Genomic DNA, 24,860 nt, shown 5'->3' on the forward strand with positions numbered 1-24,860 from the left:
GCAAATCAAGTACAGGACATCAAATGGACCAAGAACACTTACTCCAGAGGCAATAGACACATTAGTTCATAGGCAGAAGATTTTAAGGTTGGCGCAATTCTGAAAAAACTTGTGAAAAACATGTAACTTGTAATTTTTTTGATTGGATTAGACTCATTCAACATCACTTTTAATGGTGGGCATCACAGGTGTTCATAAAATTTGAAATGAAGTGCCTAAGCACTGTTTGTGAAAAAGAAAAACCACTAAAAAGCACTTAATTATGTTTCTCCAATATTTAAGTGGTGTTTATGGAGGTTCAACAAACATTTCAATTATATGTCACCATTGGCTTCTGCACAGTGCATGCACTATGGACCTGACAACATGTTGCTGTATGTGGAGCTACCGCTTGCTTGTGGCGGCAGAGTATGTATTTCTAATGTAATCTGACTAGCAAGTATTTACATTATGTATCGTGTGGAGTGTATGTTTCAGGGGATTGTGGGACGGAATGTAAATGAGCGCGGGGCAGGCCGCCCGCGCTCCCAGCACCCTGGAGCTTTGATTTCCTCTCAGCTCGAAAAGACAGGGCTCAGGAAATGAGCCCAGAAAGACCTCAGCAGTTGACTGGAGGCCACTGAGTTCCCAGGGTGGAAACACATGGAGAAGGGCAACAGATCATATGCTCCCACGGTCAAATACAGAAGCTCCACACAGTCTCAGCCTTCCAGTATCACACAGTTCTGCAATATTATCACTATCAGTATTACTGCTAATACTACTGCCTTTAAAATCCAGATCTTTATCACCTGGAAGTACAAGGTCACGTACCCGTGCATGTAAATATAAACACCCTGAATACAAATATAACCATCAAACATCAGTATTGAAAAGATGCCAATGAATCAGACAGAAAAGCCATTCCTACACTGCTAAAAAAAAAAAAAAAAAAGACACAGGCATACAGCACCCACCATGTACTCCCACTCAATGGATCTCTCTGTGAAGGAAATGTAAGATATGCAGATCACTGCCGTTTAATTACCCTCAGTATTACAAATAATGCAAATAATGGATGACCGAAGCCCTGAAGTTTAAAGCTGGCCACAGGCTCTGCAAACATAAACACCTGTTACTGACAAGTGACAGAAACCCTGGACGGGAAAAATACTACTACTGACGGAGAATAACCAAGGCATCCATGAGTGTAACCATGATAATAATAATAATAAATATGAAAATATACATGTTTTTCAAGAAGCTTCATTGTATCAGCTTTTGCTAAAACTCGTCTCTTTCCTGGGTAACAGAGAGTGTTGTTTTTTCCTTTAACTGATTACGACAGCCAAATGACTATGAATGTGTGCTACCTTGGCTTTTTTTCTCTCTCACACCCAAAACAGATGAATCAATCTAATGAGTGTGCCACAAGGAGGAGAGAGGAAAAAAGGAGCGGGTGCAATCCATCAATCGGACGACTACGCAGACATCCCTTCCACTACGAGCAAAACAGGACCCGATTTACTGCCCCCACCTCCCTGCGCTATTTACTGGACCCCTGTGAGCAGGAAGTGAGGTGATTTACGCCACCAGGGCGCTAATGAAATTCAGGCTTCACCCACTGCCATTTTCACCAGGCACAAGCAAGCCGCACGGTCCCTTTCAATCCCGTGGATGGAATGCTCTCTAATGAGACACATCCGCACGATTCACTGCGGCCACTTGTTCCCGGTTACCATAGCAACAGGTGGCTGAGACAGCGGGACCCGGGGGCCAGTCGATCCTGTCACCTTGCAGTTGGGCCTTTACGTTTGGCAAACGCATACAAGCAAGAGTTTTTTTTTTTTTTTTTTTTTAATTTCACATTCACCTCTGCAGCAACCTATTGATATTAAGTGAACAATGGCAAAAAAAAGGAAAATATTGTCACAATCCAACTCAATCAGTTCAACTAAATTATCCCACATGGGGAAATTCTTTTGGTCTTTTACAAACAGTCACAGTAAAGAGCATCAGTACACTGTAATTAAAACATTCTCAACATAATACTACCACTGTTATGTGAAATCTAATTATATTGCACATTAGTGTTGTGTAGTTATGGATAACAGGCTCCTGCTCAACTGCTCCTGCTATTGATGATCTTCCTCACCATTTGCTTGGTACTGAGCACGCATGTTACTAAATGACAGTATGTAAGAGGGACTGAGGACTATAATTCTGATGAAATCTAGCTTGTGCAGGAAAAGTTGTAGTTTGCTGACCTTTGTATTAACGCAAGTTTCAAACACCAGCTGCTTGTCTATCTCAATCCCTGGATGTTCCTATGCCTGCCTTCTTTGAACAACTTCCCCATTTGTTTCATTGGGGGGTAGAACATTCAGTTCTCCCTGAAGCCGACAAACAAACATTTTTAACATTCATTTCAAGGTAATTACAGTCACACCACTGAGCAACAATTACGCTTTCAGTGGAAGCCACACAGGGAATCTTGGCCTTGCTGCAAAAACACAACCGCTGCAGTATCGTCTGCATAGTTAATGAATTTATGGGCGTGAGCCAAGACTTGGCAGTCATTTGTGTACAAGGTGTATAGTCCAAGCAACAAAACATCGCCCTGAGGGGACGCTGTACTGCTGGCCTCGACTGTGGAGATGTCCGGGTTCAACCCGTTGACATCTGTTGATGAGAATATTACAGAGGTTTCATCCTAGTAGACAGCCAGAAGGTGAGGCTGTGCAGAGTTGAACGTCTTACTGAAATCAAAACACATCACTTTTTTTAATGGTGTCAGTTTCTTCTAGGTGTCTGCAAATGTAATTCAGCATTATAAATAAGGTACCTTCTGCACATCTATGACTGATACGCAAGCTTAGAGACTTACTCATGTGGAAGAGGATATTCTTCAAGATGATTTTCAGGGATTGTTCATTAGCATGCATGTCAGAGCAAGAGGATGTAAGCAGTTTTATCTCTTCGGGTGTAGTGATGTTTGGTACAGTTACAATGGAAGTAATTTTCCATGGAACTGGTATCAACCCATTATTCAAACAACACAGAAACAGCTTCTGTTCCATGCAGAATTAAAGACCTTACTAGCATTACTGGGCCCGTGTTCTTAAAATCACTGAGGGCCTGAGCCTCAGGTGTTGGAACATTAACTGTGATTAAGTTACATGCAGCGCTTATAACATCTGCTTGTTCGGAAATGTAAGTGAATTAAAAAAAAAAACAAAAACAATGCAAATACAGTTCATGTCCTCAGTGTACTTCAGATCAGTCAGCTCATGACTCCTAGATGTATACTCTGAAATGGCCCGTCAGCCTCGCCAGGCTCTGCTGGGGTGGCCCTATCCAGACATGAGTTCAGTTGTGCCTCAACGCACTGCTTTAAGCTCAGTGATTTTACATTTTTAGTTTTCCCCTCTTCTTCCTTTTTGCCAACACACACAATCTCTTGTTGCTCAGAATCTCCTTGAGTTGAGAAGCTATCCTGGGCTTAAGAAAAGAGAAAACTTTGACCGCCTTTTGCGGAATAATTAAGTTAAGACAAAAAACAAACCAAAGCTAAAGGAGAGAGTGCCCTTGAGTAATCATAATAAAAAATAAAAGTGGATCAAAAAACTACCAAGTACAATTTCTAAGTACAATTTCTTATTTTTTAGTCTATGCACACGTTTGTGTGTGTGTGTGCTTCTGACTTCTAAGCTGCACCAGAGCTGTTGGAGGTGCCAGGCGTAGGGTGTTAATTAATGGCTGGAGGACATGTTCGATTTGATTTAATTCCAGCTTCTGAGAGATTGCAACCCGTGTGTTCACAACAGTGGAATGGAGTGAAATAAGTATTCCAGACATGCGCTTCATTCTCCTCACATATTGTGCACCATTAACCCAAACGAACCCTCTCACTGTTTGGTAGCAATCTGCGTGACTGACGAACACTGGCTTTTATATATTCCTCTTTGACTTTCATTCTCAAGACAAATGCAGAGGTGGCTGACATGAAAACAGAGGGAAGCGAACGAGATTAAGAGGAAGAGTGAGAGCGAGAGAGAGAGAAAGACAGAGTGAGAGACCTGTTAAGTACCTGATTTCCAAACAGGTTGAATCCATTAATGGCTTCAAGCGCCGCCTTGGCAAGCCCAACGGAACTGTGACAGGGAAACACAAAAACAAGCACAAGATCACTTTAAGCTGCAACGATGACCTTATAATCAGATTTTGTTATTAAGTCTGAACCTATAACATTTCAAGTGGGGAAATTGAAGAAGGGAAAAAAAAAATCCAGTATCATTCCTAAACACCAGACTGAGCGGCTTTAATTTAGGATCCCCTTGGCTGTGTTGTCACAAAGGGCACTGTACACAAAACTAAACCCATACTGGGTTCAAAGCTGTGGCATCCTCTGCCCATTGACATCTCTCCATTACAGAATATCACTCCTGGGTCATACTAATTTCACCACTCCCAGTCCAAAGGGGCCAGGGAAGGCAGCAGTGATTACTGCTGGGTCTGTGGAGCGATGAAAATCCGCTACAGACTTCAAACTGAAACCAAATCAATATTAAAAATGCTGAGGTGAACAAATATAAAAGTCAATTCTGCAGGTAATTCAACAGTACACACATACACACATCCCCACACACACCGGGACCCACATCTGCACACACATAAACCTACCAGTTGAAGGAAAAAAAAAACATGATTTTGGAAGTTGCATTGATTTTTCTGTGTCATGGATGCAGGCCTTGCTTTGCTGACGGTTAACAGCCTGGCCATGTGAGTTTTGCCTACATCTCCCAGCTTACAGAACAATGCAAGGAGGAGTTGGAAGACTAGAAGTTTTTTTTTTTTTGGGGGGGGACACAAATGTCTTTGGTCTCTTTTTCCTGCAGCCTGTCCAAACTTCTGTATTGCTGTGTATTGCTGTTAAATTACACCTACGCATATCAAATGTCTGCATATTACATATTAACAATGTTCCTCTGGCTTTTTCAAAGTGCAATTTTATGGGTGTAACCTTCCTGTATATATTAGAAATTCTGTGTACTGAATATGAATCAAATTGCATGTTCCACAAATAAAAGTAAGACATATTTTTAAGCCACTGCCATTAGAAATATAACCAAAGTTACACAAAATATTCCAGATCAAATCTTGCAATAGTGTACTGTTTTGTACTTACAGATCACACATTCAAAGTAAGAGCATTATCTGATAGATGGAGAACCTTGCTCATACTTGGTCTTTGAGGTCATTAGGACTTAATGTAAATCAGCCCAAATTCAAACACTCCTTTTATCGACGATCCTTGAGAGTTTTAAATGAATAATGTTCATTCCATTGCATCTGAATATTAAACACCTCATTCATCACAGTCTTGGAAATCCCCCAAGCGAGAACTTAGCCACTGGTGTTCTTTTCTGTTTGCTAGCATTTCCTAATATTTGCCTTCTCAGTGTCCTTGTGCGCATTCATACATTTGAGGGGCTGGTGCGCAACAACTCACGTAAATGCTCCACAAACATATTTGCATAGCGCATTTCAAATCCTTGGGTGCCATTTGTCGTTCCTGTTTTGCATATGGAAATGCACCAGGCCAAACTACACGCCGCAAATTAAACTGAGTGCTGGGGCTGGTTCATCAGCTTAATAGCTAGGAAATGTAACCACAGTCCCGCACCTGAACAAATGATTGCTCTCACATTTCAGATGTTATGCTGTATCCTGTTGCAACATGAGCAGCATGGCCTACCCGGAATGAAAGATCTCAGAGAGCAGGGGGGTAAGCAGGTACAGTACCAGTCAAAAGTCTGGACACACCTGATTAAGACATTCATTCAAAGACATTTTAATCTGATGACGTATGCTTAAATGCATGAAATTTGTTAGGTAAATATAAATCGTGAAGTTGATGCCTATTTATGAACACTTTTTTGGTCACTGCATGATTCCATTTGTGTTATTTAATAAGTTTTGATCTCTTTACTATTATTCTAAAATGTGGAAAATAGTAAAAATAAAGAAAGAAAAGTGTGTCCAAAATTATGACTGGTATTGTGGGTGGAATGAAAAGTCTCAGAAAGCACGGGGGTAGGGCAGTACTTAGCAGGACATGTGGTACCCCCGGAGGTTCTGGACGTTAAATCCCATGTGTACATCAGGGCACTCTGCAGACACAGGCTACTTTACGCATTCTGATGCAGGGGTGGTTGTGTCAGGATGCTGCCAGCAAGCCCGGGGAAAACAGGTCTTGACAAACGCGCTCAGGAAGACCTGCGCTCGAGGTGATGGAAAGTCATTAACAGACTCTCGGGTGACGGATAAGAAAGATCTACTGTTGAAATGACTGGCTATCGCAACATTGTTTAAAAAGATTGCTCCTGTAATGCGTCCATCAATCCAGCTGTCACATCCTTCCCCCTGGCATCCTTCGAACGACTTTTCTGCCTGATGATATCATTATCCAAACTTAGACTTCACTGAGGGAGGGTCTCCTACCGCGTTCTGTCTATAACAGCTGTAACAGTTATCCATCGCATTCAATAAATCAAACCCAACAACTGATTTCAGTTATTAGCATACACCCAGATCAATGCATGAAGACTGCCGTTGTAAACTTCCCTAATCTAGAGTTTAAACCATGTATGGCTCATCTTTAATTTGTTCTGTATGATTCGGCATGACAAACCTTTGCATGTGGACTGTATTTTGTGTGATTAAACATCATTAATGTCAAAATGTATTTTTTGCAGATAGTATCTTGCTTATTTTCTTAGCAGACACAAGTTTGTAGAGTATCCTAAATTTTACCTACAATCTACTCACAGGACTGGATATTTTGCAACCCAGGAGAAGCGCCATGCTGAAGTGTACAACAACAACGCATCACTTGAGACTTGAACCTACAACCTTCTGGCTACAAGTCCAGTTCCAGTGGAGAAAAGCAAAATCTGGCACACACCTGGAACTGTTTCTTAAACGGAACAGACATATGTAGACAGACAGACAGACAGACAAACAGAGACGAGTACATGTAAAATGCAATGCACCCACTACGACACGCGTTCAGCGTAAAGCTATCCCATGTCACCTTGAATGAAGCTCTGTGCTCCCGTTGTTATATTTGCTTCCTCTCTCCCACATCCCATAATCTGGAACTCTGTAAGCTCTCTCCACGCAGAAGACCAGGTTCTGGATAAAAGACACCTAAAGACAAAAAGACAACAGTTACTGACTCCATATTTTAATCAGGCACCTTGGGCAGTCCTTTGATAACCAAAAAAACAGGACAAGCATCGCGTTGGACACAAACATTTCTGGATCTGCTTTGTGAACAGCCACCGACTTGGTATTGGTGGAGTGTGTCCAGATAAACAGATTCCCTGGGGATCACTCTCATTGCTTACTGAGTTTTTTCTTTCCAGAAGCTTTAATTTCAAGCTCTTATTAGACACAATGTGAAATACAAAAACTAAGTTTTTCTTTTTTGCAGTGGGAGACCACAGGTGACCTCTATGGGATATCGCTCATCAAATTAATCTCATGCAGGGCTTCAGATTAACTGGATGTGCACTCAGTCCAGACTTCACGCCGTAACACTCTAATCCATTTCGCTGCATTGGGGAACAAACTGATTGTCTGCTGAGCCGACACACTGCTCCAAGTTAATGGGAAAATTATTTCAGTGTTCAGTGTCAAGAAGGCAACCCTTTCATAAGAATAAGGTGCATATTTTTGCTGTACTGGACAACTATCAAACATTTCTTAGCAGGAACTCTAAGGTGGAACTCTGCTAGAAGATTAAGTGAAACACCTTGGCCTACCTGGTTTATGGCTTTAACAAGCACTAAAGGCCCCATGCATGCAGACAGATATGTGTGCACAGTCTCGGCAGGCCTCCCTGTTTAAGACTCATGAGTCTTAAGTCCCACATGAGTTCACTCTATGCGTCTGATGCCCGAGGTGACCGAGAGCTCATTGCGCGGAGGGGTGCTGGCATAGTGGCATCCTGGCGGGGAATCGAACTGGCAACCTTTGGGTTACGAGCCCTGCTCCTTACCACTGTGCTACACTGCCTCGCGCATAATGACGACTTGGTGGTCTGCAAAAGAGCCAATGTGAAAGTGCAGAGATGGGCAGGGGCGACTGACATCGCTTTTAATTCAGTGTGAAGTGAGCCAGAGGGCCAGGCTCGAACTGGAATGGGACAAGGAAGAGGGCAGGAGGGGGGGGGGGGGGAGGCTGTAGAGTAAAGGGGGGACTGAATTCACCCTTCCTTTTCTTTCCCACGGGCGTAAAAATGATTAATGTCTGGAGCTTTATCGCATCTTAATGACTGTTAATGGCTCGGGGTGCCACTTCTTTTTCGGTCTCCTCTGCCGCGGTGCCTGATCTGGTTTTAAAAAACACAGGCCCTCGCCGCAGAGGAGAGGAGACAGCTTCACGGTGCTTTACCTCTCTCTCTCTCTCTCTCTCTCCACGGCCGTCTTACATTTTTCACTCCGCAGATGCGTCCGGAGCCCTAATCCACCGGCAGACGCTAGCGCGAGCATTTATCCCCTCAACGGAGCGCTGCATGGGGAGGTGCGTCTCGCGGCCGCGCTCGTGACGCGGAATTACTGCGGGGAGGGAGAGGGAGAGGGCCGGGGCCGCGCTCTGGGCTGAGTGCCACAGCTGGGATGAAGCGATAACGGAGGCGCGGGCCGCGGCGTAATGCCGGTAATGCGTCCTGTTTCCTGCTCATTTGTTCTGCCTCAGATTAATAAAGAGGGATAGAAAATGGCCGCTGATTACACTTTCACGCTTTTTAATTGTGTTTTGCACTCCAACAAGCAGGGTTTAAACATGCAAATGCGCCCCGCTTTGCCAATTTCAGCAGCCCTGTGAAGTCACGCTGGAGAACTGTTTGTCATCGGGGGGGGCGGGGGGGGGGGGGGCGGCGGAGGAGGCAGGGGGGTAAAATGGTGTCTGTGCCAGTGAATGTGGAGACTATATTCCCTGGGACCCTCTGCGGAGATCTCCTCCCACTGTTACACAACACGATTACTTCTCCTTTTATGCTTAAAAACTCCAGGAGAATAAAATCTCATCCACGGGCTATTATTTCCCACCATTGAGGCAGGAGATGCAATCTCGCAGAGAACAGATTAAAGGAGTAAAAGAATAGTATTAATAATATCCAAACACAGTCCTCGGGGAGTACAACAAACCAAGGGACAATTGCACAACAAATGCCAGAGGGGGTTCTCCCTGTCACTCCATACCTCAGTAAAGCACATGCGGGGAACACCTTGTTCTAAATGCATGCATGATGTCCAAGTAGCAATTCAATACCGGGAATATGAATTGTAAGAGTGAATAATAATAGCAACACTGAAAGCTCTTCAGCCCCCTCGGTAATGGGTTTCTGGTTACTCTAAGGAGGAAACGGATGAGGTGAGTACCGCCAGCCCATTGGCCGAAACTGCAGTCATGTGACCCTGCTATACCTCGTCCGTGTTGTAGATGATCTGCAGGCCGGAGCAGATCATCTCCACCAGGTAGAGCAGGAAGAGGGAGACGGCATCAATCTGAAAAAGAGAGAGAGGAAGTTACACGTCAGTGTGAAGCCGAGGGAGAGCCCATGAAACACCCAGGGATAATGCATTTGATTGGATGCGTGCATCCGACTGCAGTGCCCTATGACTGCAGAAGGGCTGCAAAGAATGCTTAAGTAAGCAACTTTTTGGGGTTTGGAAAAAGACTAATTTTAAAATTACACAGAGTGCCAAATTGATCCTTAGGCCTTCAGGACTTTTTACACTGACATCTCTGGTGGAGATTCATATTAGGGCATACATGAGACTGTATTATAGCTCTAACCTGGGCACAAAGGACAACCAAACACACAAACCAAAAGGAGCGTACCTGCAGGTGACAGTAGTCGTCGTAAGAGATGACCTCGTCGCCTGTGTGCACATTGAACACCGAATGCAGGCATTTGACCGGGCTGGGGTCCTGCTTGAACATCTCCACCTGAGACAGAACACACGCATCCCACAAATGATACATCACTGTTTACTCACAGCTAACGGCTTCATTATTCATCCACACCCACTACAGGACGAGAGCAAAAACCACAGCACCGCATATAATCACATAATATCCACAACTGAAAGCTCCTTCTTCAAAACAAAGACAGAACAATTATTATTTCATTAGAAGACACTTTTGTGCAGGGCTGCTTGCAACACTGACAAATTTACATACCCTTTGCAATTAATACAGTTGTATATTTACTAGACAAATTAAAGTACCTTGCTTAAGGGTACAACAGCAGTGCCCCAACAATTATTTGAAATTGCAGTCTATTAGTAACACGTCTGAGACATGAACCCAACAACCTCTATTTCAGTTGTAAGCACTAGGTTATCGGTACAATACTGCATATAAACATACACAAAAAGCACATATCTATTACAGACAAATTTGATACAGTAGCTCTTATAAAGGCAACTCACACAGCTTACAGATGGATAAAGTTAAGCACGTCAGCTTAAGTACGTTGCACAAACATTTAACAGTGGGGTTCCACAGGCGGGTCAGACCTGCAACCTCCTGGTTAAAGGTGCTGTTCCCTAAAGGCTACATCACAGTGCCATTTAGGGTTCAAGCACCGCCAGCCAGCGTGTGACTCACACCGTGAAGATACACGAGGAGCATTATGGGATACGTCCCAGGCGTGGCTGGTGACCGAGCGACACGGCCTCCCTCTCGGTGCGGGGGAAGCGTTAAAAATAAGTGGCCTAGTTTCCTTTCTCCGCCATCTTTTCCTTTACGCATTAGGTCAGAGCCGCTGGCCTCCTGTCCTAGATCTACGCCGAGCCGCACTCACGGTAAACCCAACAGCTGAGCAACATGAGGACTGGGAGCGCGGCTTGAGAGACAGCCAGGGGTTCGAGGCCCACTTGCAGAAAATAGAGGTAAAACTAATGAGGACACCTGCAAGCCACTGGAGGTGAACGGGTACTAAAAACCTACTAATTATCGCTGTCCATGATGGCAAACATGAAATTCAACGGACACAGGGAAATTGTGTAGATTGAGCTGCAGACACTACAAGCACATAAAAGGAGTGAACAGAGGCTGTTCAAAGCTGTGACTATTTTCTATGCCCAAGCTGTAAACCCCCTAAGAGTGTGGAACACATGCGCACATACAGGTCAGCCACACATTTATATAAATCATATCATTTCTGATGAACGTAACTCACTGATGATCCACAGCCTCCTACAGTCACCCTCAAGAGAAAGGCAGAGAGAGAGAGAGAGAGAGAAAAAAAGTGAGGGAGGGAGGGGGAGAGAGAGACCAGCAAATTGTTGTTATTATTTTTAGCAGTTCTGTTAATGTTACTGCAGTTATTCTTATTCATTATTTTAATTGCTTTGGTATTGTTTCTGTTTCTGAGAGAGAGAAAGGGAGGGGAAGAGAGAAAGCGTGATAAATAGAAAAGGACAGAATGAGGAAGAGGCAAGATGAGAGAGAGAGAGAGAGAGAGAGAGAGATAAAGATAGGCAGAGGAAGAGACAGAGGATGAAAGATAGGGATGGAGAGAAAGAAAAGATGACAGAGCGATAGAGGATGAGGGAGAGAAAGTAAGAGACACAGGATGACAGAAAGAGATAGATATAGAGACAGGATGAATGAGAGAAACAAGATGAGAGGGAGAGAGAAGGTTAGGATGAGAGACACACAGGACAAGAAAGAGATAGAAAGATAGCATGGGAGACAGAAAAAGAGAACGACAGAATGAGGGAGAGACAGATGATGAGAAAGAGAGAGAGAAAGAAAGACAGGATGCATGAGAGACAGAGAATAAAAGATGGATAGAGAGAAAAACAGGATGAGGGAGGGTGGAGAGAGAGGATAAAAGAGAAGGACAGAGAGGAAGACAGGGTGAGAGAGGGAGAAGGAGAGGGAGAGGAGCCGGTTTGGCTCGGAGCACCCTCGCTCGCGCTCCGCGCGCACACACACACACTCTGCCACTTCATTCCGAGGCAGAGCCTTAATCGCGACGCTCGGAGCGTGTTTATTCTCGTGGACGCGGCAGACAGCGGTGCTGCTGTTCCTCACCCATCCTCCCGTTCCCATGAATCACCGTTTCACTCGCTGCTCCCTCAGCAGCCCAATAATGGCTTGTTCTTTCTTAGCGTGGGAGACAGCTGCTAATGGGTGCTGCCGGAGTAATTAACTGTATAAACGGTGCATTATAATTAAGACACAGAAAAGCTTTCCCCTAAATTAGGTCAGCGAGGTCGGGAGTAAATGAAACAGAACAATTTCAAAGGCACGGAAGATGCTTAATCAAAAAGAACAGCATATCGCGAAAAAAAAAGAAAAATACACAGGATTTCAACGGACAGAACAGTCAGCGGTTCTAACAAGCGAGGGGTTCTTTCGGGACAGAGGTAGTGCATTTTCAGCTGTTCTGAGTGCAGCGGGAAGTGGCAAGCCTATGCGTGTTCAGCATTGAGAAATTCATCCATCACTCAGCAAGATCTCCCTCAACACATGCAGTACCATACAATCTTCAGCACTCACCTCAAAATAAAGTGAAAGGAAACGCTTCTGAATGACTGTATACAATAGACACAACTCTGGATGGACATTTTCAAAAAAAAAAATGAATGAATGAAGGAACAAGCATATTTTCCGTTTGGGAAAATTTTTGTCATTTATGGGCATATGAATGAGATGGATTTAAAACTCATCTTTGCCATACTTGTGATAAAGGGATGTATTAATTTTGTACCTGAAATGGAAGAAAGACAAACGACAATACAAAGGAAATTTTTGTAAAGATTATAAAAATGTACTGACATCTCTTGAAAATGTGCAAAAATATGACAGAAAATGGCTTGGACCCAGGGAAATGCATACAAACATGTGAGCACTAATGGGAAAATCCACCCTGGCTGAAGCTGCACCTCCTAGCGTTGAGTGAGGCCTGCTTTGTTCATCCAGCCTGATATGCATCTGGTGACAACTGAGAACTGAACTGAGATATGTATATTATTACATATACATTATTGGCATTTAGCAGATGCTCTTATCCAGAGCAACTTACATCAATTACAGGTTTTTACAATGTTATCCATTTATACAGCTGAATATTTACTGAGGCAATTGTGGTTTAAGTACCTTGCCCAAGGGTACAACAGCAGTGCCCCCATGAGGAATCGAACCGGGAACCTTTTGGTTACGAGTCCTTCTTAACCACTATGCTACACTGCCGCCCCTCATTTAATGTACGAGATATAAGTATGAAAGGCCCACCCCTTCTTACTGAAAGGAGCGCTACTTGCTAGCAGCTTGTCCCTTAAGGAATCACAAATGCATAATGTATGCTGATTGAGCAGATGACATGCTTGCTGCTTTGGCCCGTTCATCCTTTTTGCATACATTATCTCAGCTCAGAGAACGGTTGTCTCCAGATTTCTTGTCAGCCCTGTCTCATGGCTGGTATGTGAGGCTATCCTGTTTTACACACCATTTATACCACAGAATTGTCTTCATCCTACAAAAAGATTCATTCTCTCCTCCTTCATAAGGCCCACCCAAATAATAACACATTAGCACTGCCTTGCTACCATGGATCTGAATGCATTATGAAATAAATTCATGAATAGTGTATGAGGTCATTCAAGTCCATTCCATGGAATATTTGGGGGGGAAACCTGACGAAGGGAAGAAAAATTTTGCTGAGAGCAAAGCGCTGTACTTAGGGAGCCAGGACCTTAAAAGTTTGGCAAAAAAAAAAAAAAACTAATCTCAGCACTTGCAACATATTAAGCGGAGGTGTGAATACTTGCTACCATAGATTTACACGCAAGTGCTCTTTTCAGATATTCGGTCCAATGTGTTCCATTCTCGTTTTCAGGCCCTCCATTGATACAGTAACGAGCTTTCAAGAAATGCTGTCGGCTCGTCTCAGACAACAAAAGGGCTGCGAGAGGCATGCTCACGCACCTGGAATTGGCTGCAGCCTCCAATAATGGAGACATCCTGGCTGCTTGTTAAAATGTTAAAGGAGACACAGGCTGAAGCAAATAAGCCTCTAAATAAGACTCCTTTCTGAAAATCAGCGACTGATTTGGTTTGGTTACGGTGGTTATCTCTGGGCAGATGAGACGTGCCACTCCTTTCCCTCTTCCAAAATGCTGAATTCCCTGAAAAGGAGAGCAGTGGATGACAGCACGGTGTGGAGGTCTGAGAATCTGACTCAGACCCCAGCAGCAACATGACCCCAGCAGCAACATGACTACTGTAAGTCTCCTCAATGGCTCCAGTGACCACTGCAAGCAGGACACAGGGGTGTTTGCAGTGGTACGTGGGTAGGGTAACAGATGCTCTACGAAAGGACCGCCCTCGGCCCGGCGCCCTCCGAGGGCGTGGCCCGCCCCGCCCCCGCTCGCTCACCTTGTCCGACTGGCGCATGTAGCAGTAGAGGACCCCCCTCATGCACTTGATGGCCGAGTGCTCCAGCTCGTGGGTGCGTCCCATGTCGTCATCGACGCGCCTGCCGTCCGCCGCCGTTACCGTGGGGGAGGAAACGGAGAAGAGTGAAGATCACTCCATTCATAAGAGGCTTCCCTCTGAGAATACCAAAACCCACATCTGACAGAAGCCTGTTCACACAGAGCCCCTACAGAGCAACTACGGAACACCCACCCGAATGTTCCCCAGGAATTAAGACCCACCTCAACCTGACTAGATTAAATATGTATCTATTTGATGTGTCATACAGGCATAGCTGGGTGCTGAGATGGAGGCTAGCCCAGGGCTATAAAACACTCAGGTTCAAGAGCTCTTCTTAATGTTGCTTCGCTAAGTCAACACTTGGGACAGCCAAACAAAGCCAGCTGTATTTGCGATGACCGGATGGTTCAATGCAGAAAGCTCTGTTCCTGTGATTTTATATTCTGTCTGCATGCACCTATTGCAAATATATCATTTGCTTCCCCAGAAGCAGTCTGAATTAATGTTATATATCATGCACCTGTAATTACATAGAAGATCTATCAAAATCAGGGGTCCCTGAAAGCAACCCAAGGTAAAGCCACCACCGCGAAATGAGAAAGACACGGAGCAAAGACATTCAGTATTGGATTAATGAGTCAAACGGTCCGGAGGTGTGTGGAAATAATGATTTTCAAGTTGGGGTGCAATGAATAGAACTGAGTAACAGAAAAGAAGGCAAAAAATGCCTGCTGATGCATCTGACATTTCGCATTTCCACCACTAGCTCCAACAGAAAGTCTGCCTGTTGTGTGAACTCCAGTAGCTGTTTTATGAGATATTCCCACACTGATGCAGTGTCATACTAGAACGTCCGTTTGACAAACGATCGAAGAGGACATCCGTGCATTCCAGTGCAGCTCAATTCCTTGATGAGGCCACGGAAAAGACAAATAATGAGCTTTTGTCTGAGCTGCAAGATTGCAATCATCCTAATTAAATTCCACAGACTAACGTTAACGAGCGCGACCCATGACTGATGGCAAGGCCTATACACTAATCTAAATGACACAATGTCACTATAAACAGCATTAGTTTGGTGAAGCGATGGGAGAGCCGGACTGATAATTACAAGGTTGCTGGTTCAAATCCAAAAGGAGGTGGGACTGGCTTGTGCACCACTGGGCAGGGGTCTTAACCCTACGTGCTTCCGGTAAATACCCAGTGGAATAATGCACGCCGCGTCCACTATAAAGCTGAGACTGAGGACGTGAAGGATGAGTCTATCCTGAGCCTGAGTACCTGCAGATGTACCTGCACAGTTACAGCTGCCTCTGGCTATTTCCAGCATTTCAGCACAGCTTTGCTCCTGAATGGCCATATGCCATGTGTGGGACATTGTACCCAGTGTGACAGCAACGTCACGTTTCGGTGGCAAAGGCAAGATCAAAGACCATGAAGTAGTTCAGGGGGACAGAGGGTCACCGCTGATACAGCTGTGTGTGGGTGGCCTCATTCAGACACAGAATAGGCGCTTGCCTTTAGCTATTTCTACATCTTTACAGACAGTGTTTGCGCGTGTGTCTGTGTGTCTGTGTGTGTGTGTGTGTGTGTGTGTGTGCGCGTAAAGCGGGCAGCATGTTGGGTATGGTAAATGAAAACCACAGACACTGCATGTGTAATGTAATGTAAAGCACAACACATCCATAAACATCCCTGCTTACAGGGACAACGAGTTTGTGTATTGGAAAGGACAGCTTGTTTGTAAACCTGGGTGACTGTGTGCATTTGCAGGGAAAGGACAGCGCATCTGTAAAGTAGGCAGACAGCGTGCAGTCTTAACACAGAGGTCAGCTTCTCTACAAGCCAGGAAAGCAGCATGTGTATTTAAATGAGAAGGATGCACTGGACAACTCAGCCATTCAGTGGGGAGATAGCGTGCATATTTAACGCAAAGGCCAGATTGTCTGTGAGCCAAGGACACGGTGTGTGCTTATGGTGCAAAGGCTAGATTGCCTGTGAGCCAAGCAGACAGCATTTGTATTTAATGCAAAGGCTACACTGTCTGTGAGCCAAGCAGGCAGCATTCCTATTTAATTCAAAGGCTAGATTTTCCATATACCAAGGAGAACATGTGTATTTAACGCAAAGGCCAGATAGCCTGTACTCCAGGGAGCTTAAATATACTTTATGTCAAGAGCAGCTCATCTGTAAAGTAGGGGGATAGAGGGCCAGATCGTCTACACCCCAGGGAGACAGTGTGTGTATTTAAAACAAAGGACAGCTCACAGCTCAAGTAGGGGGCACTGACTATTTTCCACAAAGGGCTGATTGTCTACATTTCAGGGATACAGCGTATGCGAGCAACGTAAGGAGAGTTCACCTGTAGGCCAGGGCGAGGGCCCAGGCGCTGGCAGCACAGTACAGCGAGTCGCGCACTTTGGCGTCCTTGCAGTCGGGGCAGGTCTTCACCGGGAACAGGCCAGTGGTGGGACTCTGGTAGTTCAGGATGGTGGACTTCACTGCCCACCAGCAAGGGCAGATCACAGGACCGAGAGGAACATGTTTCAGTCTGCAGCAGAGACCAGCACAGGGCTGCTCTGCGTTTCTGAGTGGTGTAAAAGCCTGCTGGTTTCAGATACTTAAACACTGGAGGTGATTAATTACAAAGTTAGTGTGAATACTTAAAAGTGAAAAAATGTCATCTCAGTACAGTCCAAAAGCCTGTTCAACACTTTAAATTATCTCAGGTCAGCAACACATTCATAAACCCTTTTTAAACACCAAGAACACCTTGTAAAATCCTGAGAGAAATATGCAGGATAAGCAATTGCCAATGTTTGCAGCTTCTATTTCCATAAAATGCCTGGCCTTGATTCTGGCCTGAGTCAATTATCCTTGGTCTAAAAATTAGGTTGTCTCATATAAATAATACACTGAAGGAAAACACGATCTGAAAAGAGCAATTAATTTACATCAAAAGAGAAAAGAAGGCCTTTCATGCATAAATCTGATGTTAAATGAAAGAAATCGTTTGACAAAGTGTGACTGAACATGCGGATACGTTAATCTGTACAACCTTTTCCAAGTCAAATGAATTCAAAGAAACATCTTCAGCAGTTTCAGAAATGGCATTTCACATGATCAATCTACCGTTAGTGGACCAAACACCATTCCCACCATTTATTTCAATAAACTCAGCCGTACGGGAGGCGGGGGAAAATCTCAGTGATTTATCGAACACCGCACTCGTCTCTCTCTCTCTCTCTCTCTCTCTCTCTCTCTCTCTCTGCTGTGTCTGTGGGAACAGCCGACCGCCAAGCCACGGGCACGACGATTAATGTGTTAGCACTCGACGAAATGGCAGTGTATCCTAAGCACCGCCGAGGGAACTCCACACCAAACAAGCGTTCACCTATGCGGTGCCTCCTCTCCCTCCCTCCTCCTCCTCCTCTCTCCACACCATCGGTGGGGCATAATCAGTCTCAACAGTGTGCTTCGTTTTTCATCTCCGCATTAAGCCGCTGCAAATGAAAGGGACATTCACACTGTGTAATCACTTGTTAGAGGAAGCCCAGGTCAATACAAAGAGACAGAGTCAGGAGCACTTCGGCGAGGAGGGAATGGGGCGGGCGGGATTAAGCTGAATATTAATAAACCCATCCACCACCCTGCCACCTCAGATTACTTCTGCACCAGTGGCTACACTTACTAGCAGTGGAAGAGACAGCTGTGCGAAGCTGCTCCCGCTTCCACTGATTATGGAAGAAATACGAGAAAACTCTAAATGGTCAGGCACAACCCAGTCTGTGCCAAGAGGTGATGGAAAAATGACAGGCACATGGCTCTCGACCAGGGTAGCCACACCTATGCCATCCCTGTGCAGGCACATTAGGCTACCATATTTAACGTCTTTGTTAAACTCAATTGTTTTCTGTTAAAAACGTAGTTGTCGACTGAAGTCTTACTTGATTTATTGTTCTGATTAATCACTAATGCATAGATTATAGGTTACAACACAAGAGGTTGTCCTTTCAGGGTCAGCACGTCCTCATCTTCCATCATTACAATGACTTTAAAATTCAACATGTCATGACATTTTTATTCCTTTTCCTACGGAAAATTGCCCAAAGAAAAGCACTGCTACTGTACTAATCCCATTAAAGCACAATGCGCGCTTCTTTCTCCTGGCTTCATTCCTCACAGCCGAGGGAACAGATAGCAGGACTGTGCCGTCCGATACAATCAGAAGAGGAAAATGACACGCAGTGGAGCGTTGCAAAATAACCACATAAATATCAGGCTGAGAGCCCGCCCTTTTCAGAGGGCCTGATTGTAGAACATGTCCTTGAGTTCTGAGTTCACAGGCAGACTCGGAAAGCACAATTTAGTCATCTTTGCGGTGTTCAGTGTGGGTACCACGCTGTATCGATCTGAATCCTAATATTTTAGCGCCACTGTCTCTGACTGTGACCAGGTTTAGTGTGTGCGGGAACAGGCACGCATTAAAACTAATGTAAGAAGCACTTTAAACTTTCAGAGCTTGACGCTTCCTGTGACGGTATCAAAACACTATTCCTGAACATGCTGAAAGGGCCTAATGCATTTTTCTTGCTACGACTCCTTATAAATCATAGCTGGAGCGAATCTTCTCTCACAACAAAACTCCATCTTAATTATTTCACCCTCATTGAACGCCTGACGGGTACAGACGGAAATAAAGTGTTACAACCGGGCCAAACACAGTTAGACTTCTGCTGCATCAAATCCCATCAGACAACTGCTTCCAAATGAACACAGGATAATTTGTAAGGCGTACCATGCATTTTTATTTGACATATTCTTCTATACGCCTCTTCATTTGCAAAATTTGTAACATGAATGTATTTGTAACGTGAAATGAATTCTAAGAATTTCTTTTAATGGTCACGTCATCTTGCATCACGCTTCTGCTTCAGAGGCGTCTCCCCCGGTGACTGCGCTTGGCTGAATTTCCTATTTCTCGTTTCAACCCCCGGTAACCTGTATCTCTGCCAGCTGACTGGCTTTTCTTTAAATTAAACTTCACAAAAGTGGAGTTAAGTTTTCACCGCCTCTTTCTCTGCTGCTTGTCCTCAGGGAAAAGAGTCTCTTAATTATAGAACTGTTGCAGTGGTCTGACAAACATGAACTGTACCAAGGGGAGCCAGCATCAATTGTAATTTATGTTTCTGCCAAAAACCAAAGAACAGAATGCCCCATAATAGACCTTGCTCTGTTCTGCTCTGTTACAATCTTCTTTTCCCATAAACAATTCACATGTTGTCCTGAAGAGTGACCCAACACATTTTTCACAACTGAAAGTGAATCAGTTTTTACGATCAATCAATACATCAGAAAAATTAGGGTGTTTTCTTCTAAAAATGCTTATGCATCAATCACTGAGAATGGTGTCAAAAAAAAAACCTTTCAAGGAATCCCAGGCTAAGTATGAAGTATTTTGTGCAGTATCAAAAATACAGTGCATAAAATGTGCATGCACTCGCACTTGTTAACACAATGTAATTTCCTGTGAGCAATGAATACTCCATACAGTAGTGCATTTAATGATGCAATGTTTACATTCAATTTGTATTCCTTTCAGAAGAGAAAGCCCCTATATACGCTATACATCCCACCACATAGTGACTGAAAGAATAATCATTTTTCCAATATATCATATCACAATTTTCAATTCCAGAGGCAGGAAAGGTAGGTCTGCCTCTCAGAATGTACTGAATAAAGTCTGTGGCAGTGTTGTATCCATTACCACTCAACAAGGCTGAGGGGGGAAAATTGACTGATGAAGAAAACAAACAGGTCTTGCCCAAGCAGCTGAGAACTTTTTACCGGTCAAAATAAAACAAAGTTGCTTTGTTTGTGGAGAGAGGTGGCACGAAATTCATGATTTATATTGCACGAGTAGTCAATGGAAAGAAAAGCCTTTTCAGAGCAACAAAGGCCCCCGGTGCCAGCCATGCCAGATCACTGATTCAAAGCGTAAGTGAGGCTGTTGTTCTCGTCACTTAACACATGCATCAAATTGGAGTTTAACATCATGTTCACATTTTCCAGTAAAACCCTTGCAAATCAACTCAGGGAAAGCAAGTTGGTCATACAGAGCCAAACACATCCCAAGTGAAAGGCCCAGGCAGATCAATAAACACTCAGCACATCCAAGACAACGCTTTTTCAGTGTTTCCCACTCAGCCACCTTTTATATTTTTCTAAGAATATATCTTAACCTGGGAACAGAAATAATCCAAAAGGCTTCAAACCGTTTTGAAAGTCACAAGTTGCTTGTTTGTAGTGGGGAACAGAATTAAGCAATTTAGAGTTCAGACAGTGAAGCAGAGATTTGAATAGAGGAGGTAATGTCATTTGGGCTCTGTAACACACGACGCTGCTACTTACTGTAATCCACTCATTCCCAGATATGTCCCATACTGGAAAAAAGGCAGTTTCCCCTGGGGTAAGTTTCAAACCTCTAATTGCTCCTCTCTCTCTCTCCTAACAGGTACAGGTCAGACTGACATGTCAGACACATTTAGAAAATGGCTACTTCCAACAGCAGCAACAACAACAAAATTTTCCTTTAACATAAGACAGCTCTGTGTCCTCTCCTTAACAAATATTTCTGCAACATTTCATAGTTTGCAGCCATTTCTGGAAAGTCTTCAAATAGCAGTGTCATGTGATACGGACCGCGTGAGGACAGCGAAGGCTAAGAACGCTGAGATGAGCAGCCCGAGTGTGATCACTGAAATAGAACAGATGGGTATTGATTAACGACGCAAGGCAGCCAAACACTGAGGCATCAGGACTACAAAGTTCCCAAATGACTTTCCAAAATAAACTCCTGGAACCTTATAGAAACACACATTAATGTACCCACCACAGACCAGTCAGAGGGCTTTTAAAGGAGTTACACTTATCCCAGGCTGTGTCTTTAAGAAAAGGAAACCCTTATATTCCATGCACAACACATTTTCAAAAACGCATGCTGGAAGCAGCGATTTCATTGACTTACACTCCAGCTCTGTTCAACCCTCTAATGACATATTGCATTTGGTGAAACAGTTCTACCATGCAGTTTTATTTTTCTGTTTGCAAGACGCAAGAGGAAGCTGAAAGCCGTTGGGAAAGAACACCTGACCACGTTTAACGGTTCTTTGAAACACAGAACCATGAGACAGCAGCTGGCCTCTGGACTAAGCACACTGACCTAGGACTCAGAATCACCTGCTATCAAGTCCCTGGCTATGCTAAATCATTTTACTGTGAATTATCTGTGGATCACCGTTTTCCTTCTCAGAGGGATTCTGTTTCCAAAAACAACTACTTATAGAGGCTGACCACTGAATCTGCAGAGTCAGTCATGTGAAAAGACCGTTCTGGGTGTAGCAGTGTCATTACATGTCCTGTGAGATGTTGGCAGCTTACCCTCACTGTAGAACCGGTCCAGTTTCTCCCACAGGGGTTCATCCTCTTGATGAAGGTTTGAGAGTTTGATTGGTTCATAAATGGAGCCTGAAGAGTAAATAGTACAAAAAAAAACAATTTGTCTGTGCTGCAGTGTCACTACGCAGCCTTCAAAGGGTCCACAGGTTTCAGTGTGTCAGTGATCAGACATGTGTTGTCTGATCACTGCTCCCACTAGAACTAAATTATCTTAAAAGTGCACTGTGGGTCAGTTAGAGCCAGTCAGTTAGTGCTCTAATGCTATAAACAGTTGTAGCTCAACTGGAGACCAACTGCTAGAAATTGGACACATTTACCCCACAATAAAATTAATACATTGCTGAATGCTAGCTCTAATTGTGACAAAAACATGACAGAAATCAACACATTTTCCCCCGTACAGATGCATGTGCATTTTCTGCATACATTTTAGTGAGCATGGAATCTAAGAGAAAGCATTTGCATAATTATATGTAGGTTTGTAGGATGAGAGAACACTTCACAAACGTTTTTACATGACAATGATAGATCAGTAAGCCACGAAGTAATGACTGGGAGGCAGAATAAATCTAACACGGAAATCAAAAGAAATCTTTCTCATTCCACTCTCCTGTTTGTACTCAGGAATTATGGGTAATGACGCTGTCGCTCACGGAGAGGGAGACAGTCGCAGTCCAGAGTGGCGGTAACAAAGGCAATCATGCGTGCACTCACAGCAGTCCTTCATTTCAAATGCACCCATCAAACCAAGCATCAATAAAATCCTATAGCACAGCACAGGACCACAAATAAAGGTGGGAGGCAGAGGTTCACCGAGTAATCAGAATTGCCACCTGTGTTCACTCACCCCTTATTCTTAGCACAGTGAATTTCAGAAGAATCTGCGTTTGATGGACCCCATCTCCTTCAGGCACATATACATTTGCAGCAATTTGCATTTTAATAGGATCAACCATGGGTTCTAGGTGGTGGAAACTCACGTAAGGACAAGCAAATTACCATAACTTCCATACGCTTTTAAGTAACAAGAACAAACCCATCTCTTTTCAGCATGCAGAATAAGTCAGGTATGCAAACTAGAAAAAAAGAATATATAGCCTATTTTTTACCATGTACCTTGGTGACAAGCTTTTGGTTGCTAGGTAACAAACCAGTAACTAAATGGAATGGAACATCTCAGCGACAAAGACGCACTGCAGTAATTATTCGAATAATTTTGTGACCGTGCCCGCTCGCCTTGATCTTACCCTGACAAGATGCTTGAAATTTGAGCTGTATTTTCACACAGCATTAGAGGCTCATGGCACAGACACATTACCCAGTTAAGTAGAGCCTCTTTAGCAAAGGGGCTCGTTTTATTCGCCTACACACGCTGTTCATTTGAGTCCTCGGAGTCACCGAAGCGAGAGAGCCTTCGCCAGGAGTCTCCATACGAAGGGGTGTCATTGAGCTCCGAGCTGACTAGGAGCCAGCTCCTTGGTGCCTTTTTATCTTTCATTTGAAAAATAAACCTGTACAGAAGGGTTTAAAGAGCCTGTCCTAGCGTAACATCTTGACAGTGAAATGCGTTATTCAATTCTCCTGACACCAAGCATAGCAAAATGGCTCATTTTGTGGGTACAGTGAAGCATACGATAAGTCCCAGCTCTGATTCCCACTGAGCACTACCGTGTCCTCACCATACAGAATGGGAGATAGCTGTATTAAAGTCAATTCAGATGACTTAAGGTGATTCAGAGGAAGCAACAAAAGACTGTAAAGGCTGGTGACTATTTTTAGATTCCCAAAAACCTGTGTGTGAATGAACGCTGTTAGCCTGTATCTCAGAAATTTGTGCCAGACTAAAAATCATACAAAGCCACCCCAAAGTCTGCCTGTCATTCTTTAAATGTCCCCTGAAATCTTGCTCCACCTGTAAATATAATCCAGGACTTTTACTCCATTAAAAACTTACCATATCTCTGAACTTTGCGATGGCCGTCGGGTATCTCGTACGCCAAGCTGGCCATTTTCAAAAGATGTGGTTTAGGGCAACCTTCTTTCAGCTAAACTACAAAACTACTGCAATTCACAAAAGGGTTAGTAGGATGTTACTGAATAAATTAACATGGAATTACACAGCAAGCTCATTTAGCATGGTTATTTCTCTGACAGATTATGAATTAAAGTACATGAAAATGCAATGGAAGAGATCTTATTAAATCAACATGAAATCAGTTATAAGGTTTAATCATTCATGCAGTGTGGTGATAATTGACTGAATTAGATTTTTGTGGGGGCACACTTCACTGCCATATGGAAACAAAAAACAGCTGCAGAACTTTCCTCTTCTTTCATTTTTTTTTTTTTTTTAAGAATTCCTCACGGCCATCATTTTAGAACAGACACTGTGGAAATGCACCCATTTTTGCATGGTTGTCAGCCCATCAATGACATACAGATCAGTAAGCACCTGCTCTGAACAGGTTCCCACTAAGATGTACCCTTCCTAGTGACGTTCAACGTTTCTGTCAGCTTTGGCGTCCACAACTCCCCAGTCTAGGACCGTCCTCCTCATGCCAGGGAACAGCTATCAGCAACATCCACACTGATACACAGGCTACTGTAGATGTGAATGCGATGTATACCCACAGGCACATCTCTAGCTGCTTGGCTGGCTATTTCTGCCACGATAGCTAGCTAGCTGGAAAGCTAACCATGGCCAAATATGCCCTACTGCTGCGACAACTGAGAAAGCTTATTGTTTAACTCGATTGGCTAATGTCATAACAGCACGTAGTAGCCAGTTAATAAAATGTGAAAACACTTTATAACCAGAGTCATGTATGTTGTTTATTTATTACCTTACTATATGCACGATACTGACGTTAGGTAGGGAATGCGGGATAGCTGGATAACTT

General features: G+C 43.9%; 1 protein-coding gene across 3 annotated transcripts in view; it reads right to left on the minus strand.

Moving 5' to 3' along the window:
• Positions 1 to 24,860, minus strand: part of phkb (phosphorylase kinase, beta) — a 60,259-nt gene that overhangs the window by 34,989 nt on the left and 410 nt on the right. For 2 of the 3 annotated variants that reach the window (XM_036543864.1, XM_036543863.1), the window contains exons 2-9: positions 23,915 to 24,021; positions 21,943 to 22,029; positions 16,865 to 17,003; positions 14,443 to 14,542; positions 9,892 to 9,999; positions 9,474 to 9,554; positions 7,076 to 7,191; positions 4,070 to 4,133 (exon numbers count right to left, since the gene is read on the minus strand). In XM_036543864.1, the coding sequence (XP_036399757.1) occupies positions 4,070 to 4,133; positions 7,076 to 7,191; positions 9,474 to 9,554; positions 9,892 to 9,999; positions 14,443 to 14,542; positions 16,865 to 17,003; positions 21,943 to 22,029; positions 23,915 to 23,969 (750 nt within the window). In that variant the 5' untranslated portion in view covers positions 23,970 to 24,021. The remainder of the gene's footprint in view (positions 1 to 4,069; positions 4,134 to 7,075; positions 7,192 to 9,473; positions 9,555 to 9,891; positions 10,000 to 14,442; positions 14,543 to 16,864; positions 17,004 to 21,942; positions 22,030 to 23,914; positions 24,022 to 24,860) is intronic. The other variant, XM_036543862.1, reaches the window with a different exon arrangement.

The sequence above is a fragment of the Megalops cyprinoides genome, chromosome 13, assembly GCF_013368585.1.
Source record: "Megalops cyprinoides isolate fMegCyp1 chromosome 13, fMegCyp1.pri, whole genome shotgun sequence".
NCBI classification, from domain to species: Eukaryota; Metazoa; Chordata; class Actinopteri; order Elopiformes; family Megalopidae; genus Megalops; species Megalops cyprinoides.